This window comes from Suricata suricatta, chromosome 6 (assembly GCF_006229205.1).
Source record: "Suricata suricatta isolate VVHF042 chromosome 6, meerkat_22Aug2017_6uvM2_HiC, whole genome shotgun sequence".
Taxonomy (NCBI): Eukaryota; Metazoa; Chordata; class Mammalia; order Carnivora; family Herpestidae; genus Suricata; species Suricata suricatta.
The window spans coordinates 42,223,989-42,234,339 of NC_043705.1; the positions used below are offsets into that span (position 1 = coordinate 42,223,989).

Below are 10,351 nucleotides of genomic sequence, written 5' to 3' on the forward strand. Positions count from 1 at the left end.
TGCTATATTAAAAGTATTTTCAAGTGAAAGTACTCTTTCCATCATCTGTAACAACCACCACTCTTTGTATTGAGATACTTCCTAACTAACAGAGCACTTTCATGCATATTGTCTGGTAGCTTGTAGGTACCATTCTGACCTATGTCTTGCTAAAAAAGAACCATCTATTTAACACCGAAAGGACCCTGTTCAAGACCATGTAGCCTGTTCGTTGAAGTAGAACTTAAATCTAAGTCTTCTCACTAAACATCTCCAAATTCTCTCTCCTTGAGGTCTCCCTAACCACTTCCAGGACTTTATCATTCTTTATTCTGACCTAATATTACTCAGCTTTTCAATGTAAGTATTCCTAATAAAAAACAGAGTCATTCCATGAACAAAAGTCCAAGGGGAATTCAGAAGCAGTTCATTTAAAAACCTTTTATACTTCTAGCTATATATAAGTATTAATCATCATCTGAATTGATTTGGCTCTAAATAAGATATTGATTATCCGAGGGGCACCTGGGTGGCTCTGTCGTTTAAGCGCCCAACTTCGGCTCAGGTCATGATCTTACGGTTTGAGGGTTCGAGCCCCACATCGGGCTCTCCGCAGGCAGCTCAGAGCCTGGAGCCTGTTTCAGATTCTGTGTCTCCCTCTCTCTCTGCCCCTCCCATGCTCATGCTCTATTTCTCTCTGTATCAATAATAAATAAACATTTAAAAAATGAAAAAAAAGATATTGATTATCTGAATCTCTTGAGCTCTTGCATTTGGAATAGAGAATAGCAAGTCCTGGATAGCAAGACTTTTGCTTCCAAATGGGTCCATTTCAAAAAATGTACCCAAACCTATTCGGCTCCCAAGTTCAAATTATGATATTTCAGGTAGCAAGGTATATACCTCTACTTTGAAAAGCAATAAAAATATTAATATTAAAAAAAACAAATTAAGGTGAAAGTCATTAGAACAAGACAAAAAATTAGAACTTAAATACTGAACTTATGAGAACTACTGTAAACCTTCAGAGAAGAATGACCTCTCAAGAAATCTGCATGTTCTCAGAATCATTACATAAATTGAAAAACTAAGAGAAAATTAAAAGGGAAGAAATATGGAAATAATCATTCTCCCTCCCCCTGTCAGATTGAAGCTGCTCTATTTATGGGATACTAAAAAAACCCTTGGCGTTCTTCAAGGAAAGATCTGTTGGGAACTTTAATAGTGAAATAAAATTGGTCTTTAGCAGTCACCTGAGAAAGATGGCAACCACGAGACAGTGTATTTTTGCTGAAATCTGCAAAAATTGGAAAATAATTCCAGTTGTGTTAAATGCCAAGAGGTCACACTTTTTCTTCCTGCATTTGGTGAACGTGTGATTTCTGGATAATAGGGAAGAACTAATCTAAAGTGGTGATGGTGGTGAATATGTGTAAAATAATTCAAATGTGAAATACCAGAGAACCAATCAAAATCAGAAAACAAAAGGTCTAGTCTTTTCTGCCAACAACTAAACACAGTCTCAGGAAGGTCATATCTATGAGCCTCAGTGTCGTAGGTTCTTTTTTTTTAATTAATGTCTTTTATTTTTTATTTTGAGAGACAGAGACAGAGAGTGAGTGGGGGATGGTCAGAGAGAGAGGGAGACACAGAATCTGAAGCAGGCTCCACGCTCTCAGCAGTCAGCACAGAGCCCGACACAGGGCTCGAAACCATTGACTGTGAGATCATGACCTGAGCCAAAGTTGGATGCTTAGCTGACTGAGCCACCCATGTGCCCCTCAACATCTTGCATTCTAACATGAGGAGTTAGTTCTTTGATGATGCCTAGGTCCAACTCAGCTCTATAACACTCTAATTCCTTGTTTATTTAAAAATTGTTTGACCTTTGTTATATTTAAAAAATGTTTTGTGATGGTTATAAAAGCAACACCTATTTGTGAAGTATAAAATATAGATAAGTAGGGGCGCCTGGGTGGTTCATTTGATTAAGTGTCTGACTTTTGGTTTCAGGTCATGATCTTGTGGTTTTGTGAATTCAAGCCCCACATGAGGCTCTGCATTGGCAGCGCTAAGCCTGTTTGGGATTCTGTTTCCCCATTCTGCCCCCTCCCCCTGCTCTGTCTCTATCAAAATAAAGAAACTTTAAAAATAAATAAATAAAACATAGATAATAGAAACTACCCATAATCCCATCACACAGAGACAAGTGTTCTCACAAAAGAAATGTACTGATGTTTTATAACCTGTTTTTCATTTAAATATTTAAGCTTGATTTGGCACTAACCATCCTTCTAGAGCACTGATTTTTATTTATTTATTTATTTATTTTTTAACTATTGGAAGGATTTAATTTTGAGTCTTTTACTCTTTATTATATACAACTAAAGCAAACAAGACCACTGCAAATTGAAGTGCCTATCACTCTCAAGTCTAAGAATCATAGTGCAAGTTTAAATACCTTTCAATTATTTGGAAAATTAAGAGAAAAATACCTCCTACAAATAATTTTCTAAGTTTCATCTAGGTTTTTAGAAGGCTATCTGTAAGATCTGACACAGATTTATATATACACACACATGCATTTGTGACAGAAAATGCAATAGTAATTTATAAGGATTGCATAAATGCATTGTAAAAAAATGTTTCAGTGATCCTACTTACTTAAGGTACTGGTATGACCAATAAAATTGATGAAAAGCTAGTATTTCACATTGACACTATCCACACAGTCGAAACACACATTAGAACATATAAACTAATATATTGGGAGCTCTATAGGGTTTAAAAAAATTAAGACGCTGGTAATCAAAGTTAATTTTTAATGACAATATATTCAAATAATATTCAATGGCACCAACTTTTATTGTGAAAATGTCATTAGCTGCAAATGCCTCACTCTAGAAGAACACACTGAAAGGCAAACACCTCTACCATCTAAAGACTGGAGTTGAAATTTTTCTTGTATTTGAATATTTTCTCCTCTAAATTACTGAGTTGCTAAGTGCCCAGTCAAAGGCAATCTTCACATATGCTTCAGCACTTTTATTTATAGTTCAATGCCATACTCCCTACTTCCTTTCCAGATACCAAACTAGGGGATAATGAGTCATTTTTGGAAGAAAATCTTTCTAAAGGTAAATAATTAATAATGGGAAAACTATTTATTCCAGTAGTCTGGCTGTTTTTCCTTTATGGCTTCTATTTCCCTCTCCAAATAACCTAACTCTTTAGTGCCAACACATCAGCAGGGTCCACAGAGGTCAAGTATCAAGAAATAATGACTGATTTTTATTTTTTTAAATGAGCGAAGCAAGAAGGCAGACAATTCAGTATTACTCAGAAATTACCCTACGAAAATTCCCTGCCCTTTAGGTTACACCCGCTGGCCCTCCCATTCAAGATTTATCACTGATGGCATTAAGTGCTATTTCCCTTAGGAGCATTAGGGCAGAATCAACCTAAGAGCACTGTGCCTCAAAAATCAGCTTTAATGATCACTGAGCTGAAATGTACCATCATTTATTAACCAATTTCTTTCAGTGGATATTAAAGCTATTTTCATTATTATAAACATAATGAACAGCTATGTAGCTCTTGGAACATATTTGTAATGAAAACACTGACACTTCCCTTTCATTAACTAGTAATAAAAATCAATATTTGAAGTGTTTACAAGGGAGTGTTAAATTGTAGTCTCTCATTCTGTTTCACTGAAATCCTATTAAATATAGGAATTTGATATAAAAGGGAAGATATGCCTTAAGTAGAAAATTCGGTTACTTACCAGCATCTTTGATCCAATTATCATAAAGACGCACAGTCCTCGATGTAAGATCACTGAAGGCCATTTTCCACAGGATTTACTGGCTCTTACAATGGGTTCTTCAGTAAAATAAAAGAGAAATGAGTTTATGATTTATAATTGCAAATAAAGCCAAATTCTAATAAAACAATATTATAAATGCTAAATATTTAATAGGAATACTTGGCAAAACAACAAACTTGTACCAAGGGTAAATGCATCAGTGAACCACATTAAACCCTGATACAGGGGCAAACATTTAAGATTTCTCATCATTATAAGATCAATGCTTACTTTGCTGAAAAAGGCTGATATTCTAGGTAAAGGATATAAAAGGAATAAATGATTCTAAGAACTTTCCTAAGTGCATCTCCCTTTTTGGCAACTGCACAGACCAGGAAAGAACTGTACCTCCCACTGCAATTTTGAAATAAAAACCTAGTAGAAGAAAGTCAAGAAGATACACAAACCTTCAGAGAAGCTATTCCGATCCAAGACTTACAGCTGAGATTCAGGCATAATAAGGTCTTCTATATGCAAGTCTCTACAATTTAAGTGGAATACAGGTAGAAAGAGGTAAGGAAAAAAGATTCAGAACAACCAAAGAAAAGGTCCCTCGTTTATCTTGACAGAGAGGTAAGAATAGTTAGAAAAAGAAGTCTTCTGAAAAAAAAGAAAGGAAGGAAGAAAAATAGACCAGTGAGGGGAAACTACCTCTATTATATATTAAAAGATATTCTAAATCTTCAATATTTAAAACAGTGTGACACTGGTGCATGAAGAAGCAAACCAATGGAACAGAGCAGAACATCCAAAAATACAGCAAATACAGTTAGGACTTTAGAAATGTATTTTGTAAATTCTCAGATGTACACTCTCCCACATTTTAACTTCTCTGAAACTAGCATACACCTTACAAGTGGATGGTGTGTCATCAAACGAACAGTGTTTTTGATTCAAAGTCATATAGTGGGAAAATGAAATAGCTCCGGAGGTGAATGGTGATAGCCGCACAATAATGTAACTGTATCTAACGCCACTGAACTTTATACTTAAAAATGGTTAAAAGGGTATATTTTACGCTATGTAATTTTTATCACAATAAAAAAAGAAGTCCTTTATGACTGCAACAGGAAAATTTAAACTTTCTTCCAGCATTGTGAAATAAAGCCATTTTGCAATATATATGAATATAAAATACATAAACATAAGACATATGGCAAATGATAACAGTAGCATCTCAAACCAATGGGCATTGAATTGCCAGCAGTTTTTCAAAAAATCATGTGATAGGAGTGCCTGGGTGGCTGAGTGAGTTAAGCATCTGACTTCGGTTCAGGTCATAATCTCACGGTTCATGAGTTCAAACACCATGTGGGGCTCTGTGCTGAAAAGTTCTGAGCTTGGAGCCTGCTTCGGATTCTGTGACTCCCTCTCTCTCTCTCTCTCTGCCCCTCCCCCACTCATGCTCTGTGTATCTGTCTCCCTCTCTCTCAAAAATAAATAAAAACATTTAAATAAATGATGTGATAGAACTAGATGGTCATCTGGAAAAAAAAAAAGTTGGATCTGAACATTATACTATAAACCAAGGTAAACTCCAAGTAGAGCAAAGATTTAAATAAGAGGGGTGCCTGGGTGGCTTAGTCAGTTAAGGATCTGACTTTGGCTCAAGTCATGATTTCCTGGTTCATGCGTTTGGGCCCCACTTCGGGCTTTGTGCTGATAGCTCAGAGCCTGGAACCTACTTCAGATTCTGTGTCTCCCTCTCTCTCTGCCCCTCCCTCATTTTCACTTTGTCTCTCTCTCAAAAAAAATAAACAAAAAACAAAAACATTTAAAAGAAGAATTAAAAAAAATTTTAAATAAGAAAAACAGAAGCATGAAAGTACTAGATGGCAACAAAGAGAATACTTTTCTCACCTTGGAGTGGGAAAGGACTTTCTAACTTTGACTTAAAATTCAGGGGCACCTGGGTGGCTTAGTCGGTTAAGCATCTGACTTCTGCTCAGTCATGATCTCGCTATTCCTGAGTCCAAGCTCCACAGCAGGCTCTGTGCTGACAGGTAGGAGCCTGAAGCCTGCTTCAGATTCCCTGTCTCCCTCTCTCTGCCCCTCCCCCACTCTCACTTTGTCTCAAAAAAAAAATCCAAAAGATATAAGAGAAGACTAACAAAATCTTATTGCAATGGATGGGTCAAAGTTCAAACATTTTTACCAATCACATTGGCCAAAATCCAAAAATGTGTTGACAGGTATGTGGCAAACTCATACAGTGCTGGTCAGAGTGCAAATGAGCACAACCTTAGTAATGGCAATCTGATACTAACAGTGCAAACTATAAATGCATATTTTTTATCCTAGCAATGCTACTCCTAGAAACTCATCCTACAGATACATATGCACATATACAGAATGACATATATTCAAGGTTATTCACTGCATTAGTTAGTAACAGCAAAAGACTGGAAATCAGCCAAATGTCTATTAAAAGTGGAGTAGTTAATAAATAATAATACATCTAGACCATGAAATATTAGGCTATTCTAAGTAAGAATGAGGAAGTTCTCCATGTGCTGATATGGAGAGATAACCAAGATAAATCTCTATGTGAAAAAACCAAAGAAAGTATATAACGTTTAAATGACTAACTTTTATATTAAAAAGGAGGGAAGGAATGAGAATATAAATTTGCTTTTATTTATTTTAGCACAAAACAGACTCTGAAAAGATATCCATGGGTGAGGGAATGATACAAACTGGGCTGTGGGGCTAGAAGGTAGATCTCATACTGTTCGGTTTTTAACTAATGGGAATATATTACTTATCTAAAAATAAAGAACTGAAATATTTTCAAGGAAAAAAGCAAGAACAGGATCAGCTGCATCTTCACTGGGACATTCTTACTTAAACATCCATACACAAATACACATATACACAAAAGAGAGGTTTTTATCTTCCTCGAGGATTCCTTCCCTCCAGAGAATCTCTCCAAATTCAGGGAAGTATCTCGGCAGGGCTTTGATACATTCTGTATCCTTGAGCTGAATTCAGACCCAAGATTGGTTGTGGTGATGCCAGGGTCTTGCTAGAATCAGCCTGGACTCTAGCTTTCCTATGGATAGTTTCCATAATGAAGGTATGGTGTGGGGTCAGGAGTAGGGGATCTATGGTCAAAAAGGGCTTGGTTTGAATCCCACCACTTAATAGCTGTGTGATCCTGAGCAAACTGAAAGCTCAATTTCCTAATCTGTAATATGGTGATTCTACAACCTACCAAGATAAACTCAGAGTTGGTTTTGAGGACCATACAAGTTTTTGAGGACAATAAACTTAACTTTGTTAAGTTTAGAGCACAGAATCGGATAAAGGATGAACATTTAATCAAAGTCAGACATCATCACTTGCAGAGATAAGTTGTCCCTTTTCTGGACAAACTCTTTACCTATTAGAATTGAACGGAATTTTATGCAACAAATCTAGAGAAAACTCTTCTACTTTCATTTTAAAAGCTGGCATGTTACAGATTATAATGATTCTCCCCTTGATGTTTTCCAACTGTTTTGGTATGAGTGTATCAGACCAGGCTAAAGACTACTGGCCTGTGCACCTTAACCGTGGACAAAACAGACCTCAAGCTATTATTCTCATGATTAACTGCCAAACTGATGTTGTTTAAATTACTCAAAACCAGAATAACAGATTCTAATTATATATGGCACATAGTGAGGTTACATTTCAAAGTATTTTGTTTTCTATGCAATTCCTTCCTCTTCTTTCCCCCCCCCCCCCACTGATTCCACACAGCATATTCTCTTCTCCCCAACCTCACTAAAGCACAAAAACTCAAGACACCACAGTCTAATATAGGTCAGAAATATTCACGGACAGTAAACAGAGCTGATTCCTCTAATCCCAAACACTACATAAGACAGATGAAGGGAGGTGGGGAAGGTACGCAGAGGAGCAGTACATCCTGGATGCAAAGGAGCATGTTTTCTCCAAGCAGGCAGGAGACAGAGGACTGGTGGGGTAGGAAAGGGATCCATTAGCCCAAATCCCTGGACTGTGGACTCACTCACTGATCCTTTCCTACTTGTAGGTAACCTGACACCCAACAAATGGGCCCACCAGCAGAGAAGGGATGTGCAAAATTGTGTAGAGATGGGGCACGAAAAGCAAACCTGATCTTTTCCCTTGCTAGAAGTGACAAGCAGCAGCTGAGAATCTTCTAAGCTGAGACAGTGATAGACTGGATGCCAATATTACATTGTAGGGACTGATTTAGAAAACTGTTAACAAGTGAATCTGGGGCAGCCTGGGTTTTCCTACAAAAGATGTGTGCTACTCCTAGACTAGACTCAGGCATCTCCCTCCTACCCCTAACTATACCATGATTTAACACAGACTCTTGATTGCTAGACAACAACACAGAGGTGAGGAGAAACTTACTCTATGTGGTGAAGGTACAGAGATATCTTCTAGTTGACAGCAGAACTGGGACCTTAACCAATTTAAAATGCTCAGGGCGCCTAGGTGGCTCAGCTGAGTGTCCAACTCTTGATTTCAGTTCAGGTCATAATCCCAGGGTTGTGGGATCCAGCTCTGTGTGGGGCTCTGTGCTGAGCACAGAGCCTGCTTAAGATTCTCTCTCCTTCTGCCCCATCCCCTGTTCATTCACTCTCTAAAATAAAATTAAAACAGGGGTGCCTGGGTGGCTCAGTCAGTTAAGCATCCAGCTTTGGCTCAGGTCATGATTTCTCAGTTCATGGGTTTAAGCTCTGCATTGGTCTCTGTGCTGACAGCTCAGAGCCTGGAGCTGCTTTGGCTTCTATGTCTCCCTCTCTCTGCCTCTCCCCCACTCGCACTCTGTCTCTCTTCTTCTCCCTCTCTCTTTCTCAAAAATAAACATTAAAATTTTTAAAAATAAAATAAGACAAAATAAAATGCTCAATAGCGTAACATTCCAGGGCTAGTGAGGCCACAAAAATCAGGTTCTCATGTAGGTGAAACAGAGACTTAAAACTCAAAACTGGTACACAAATGACCACGCCTCCAGTAAGGGTGGAAGAGACACGGGGTAGAGGAGGGGGCCCACCTCCTAAGGCCTCAAAACTATGTGGAAGGAAACAGGAACTTGTTGATGGAGTACTGGCGTTGGAATACCAGTGCCTTCCACTGACCCATGAATTCTCCCTGTTTTTGACAGTATCACATGGGGACTGGGTGATTTGGTAAAGAAGGGCCTGAAATTTCCCCGACTAGATTCTTGAGGCCTCCAATAAAGATGTCAAGTTCAAATGAGAAGTGTACCTGCTGCCAATAGAAGATCCTTCCCTCCGGCAGCTTACCTGGAGACTATGGGAAGCCATAAGATACTTATGTCAGCGCAACGTAAATATAACACCAGAACCAGGAGGGAATGCTTGAAGTATCTGATCACTTCATCCATTTGGCACAATCATAATGCAGAACTCATGTGACAGAACTTCTTGTTGAAATTCACCCAGATAAGTAAGAGACCTTAGAGAAGCTTCTGATAGGAAGCACCTAGCAGGAGTCCAGGAATCTAAAACCATGGTCCACCATTTCCGGGTGAATCCTCCCATGTAGAGATTTATCCAAACCCTGTAAAATATGTAGGGGACAACATCTCTGAAGAAAAGGAGTGGCAGAGTAGACATATGGCTTTCCTAACGTGTCTATGATCCATGAACAAAGCCATATGGTTTTCCATTTCTCTTAAATGCTTGGGAGGTTCTAGGCTTCCCACTGATCTTTGATTTGGAAACCAGGCATCAGAGACAAACCTGCGAGAAGTGATCTGGCTAGTCACACATGCTGCTTGAAGACACAAAAGGAGATATAGGAAGGTACCAGCATATGGCTGGGGTCTATGGTGGAAATGAAGACAGGAGGGTTAAGAACAGGTGATCTTCCTGTGGAAAGCCACATCTGGGCTCATACTAAGGTGGTTGTTTGAAACTTGACCTTTTTTTTTCTTAAAGTAGTTTATTGTAAAATTAGTTTCCATACAACACCCAGTGCTCTTCCCCACAAGTGCCCTCCTCCATCACCTCCACCTCTTTTCCCCCCCTTCCTCTTCAGCCCTCAGTTCATTTTCAGTATTCAATAGTCTCTCAAGTTTTGCGTCCCTCTCTCTCCCCAACTGTCTTTCCCTCTTCCCCTTCCCCTGGTCCTCCATTAGGTTTCTCCTGTTCTCCTGTTAGACCTAGGAGTGCAAATATATGGTATCTGTTCTTCTCTGCCTGACTTATTTTGCTTAGCATGACACTATCGAGATCCATCCACTTTGCTACAAATGGCCATTTTTCATTCTTTCTCATTGCCATGTAATTCTCCATTGTGTGTGTGTATATATATATATATATATATATATATATATATACACACCACATCTTCTTGATCCACTCATCAGGTGATGGACATTTAGGCTCTTTCCATGATTTGGCTATTGTTGACATTGCTGCTATGAACATTGGGGTACATGTGCTCCTATGCATCAGCACTTCTATATCCCTTGGGTAAATCCCTAGCAGTGCTATT

The 10,351-nt window shown here is 38.4% G+C and overlaps 1 protein-coding gene across 1 annotated transcript in view; it reads right to left on the reverse strand.

Moving 5' to 3' along the window:
• ELOVL7 (ELOVL fatty acid elongase 7) overlaps nt 1-10,351 on the reverse strand; it is a 79,589-nt gene that overhangs the window by 27,446 nt on the left and 41,792 nt on the right. The window contains exon 2 of the mRNA XM_029942287.1: nt 3,767-3,864. Coding sequence (XP_029798147.1) covers nt 3,767-3,830 — 64 coding nt within the window. The 5' untranslated portion in view covers nt 3,831-3,864. The remainder of the gene's footprint in view (nt 1-3,766; nt 3,865-10,351) is intronic.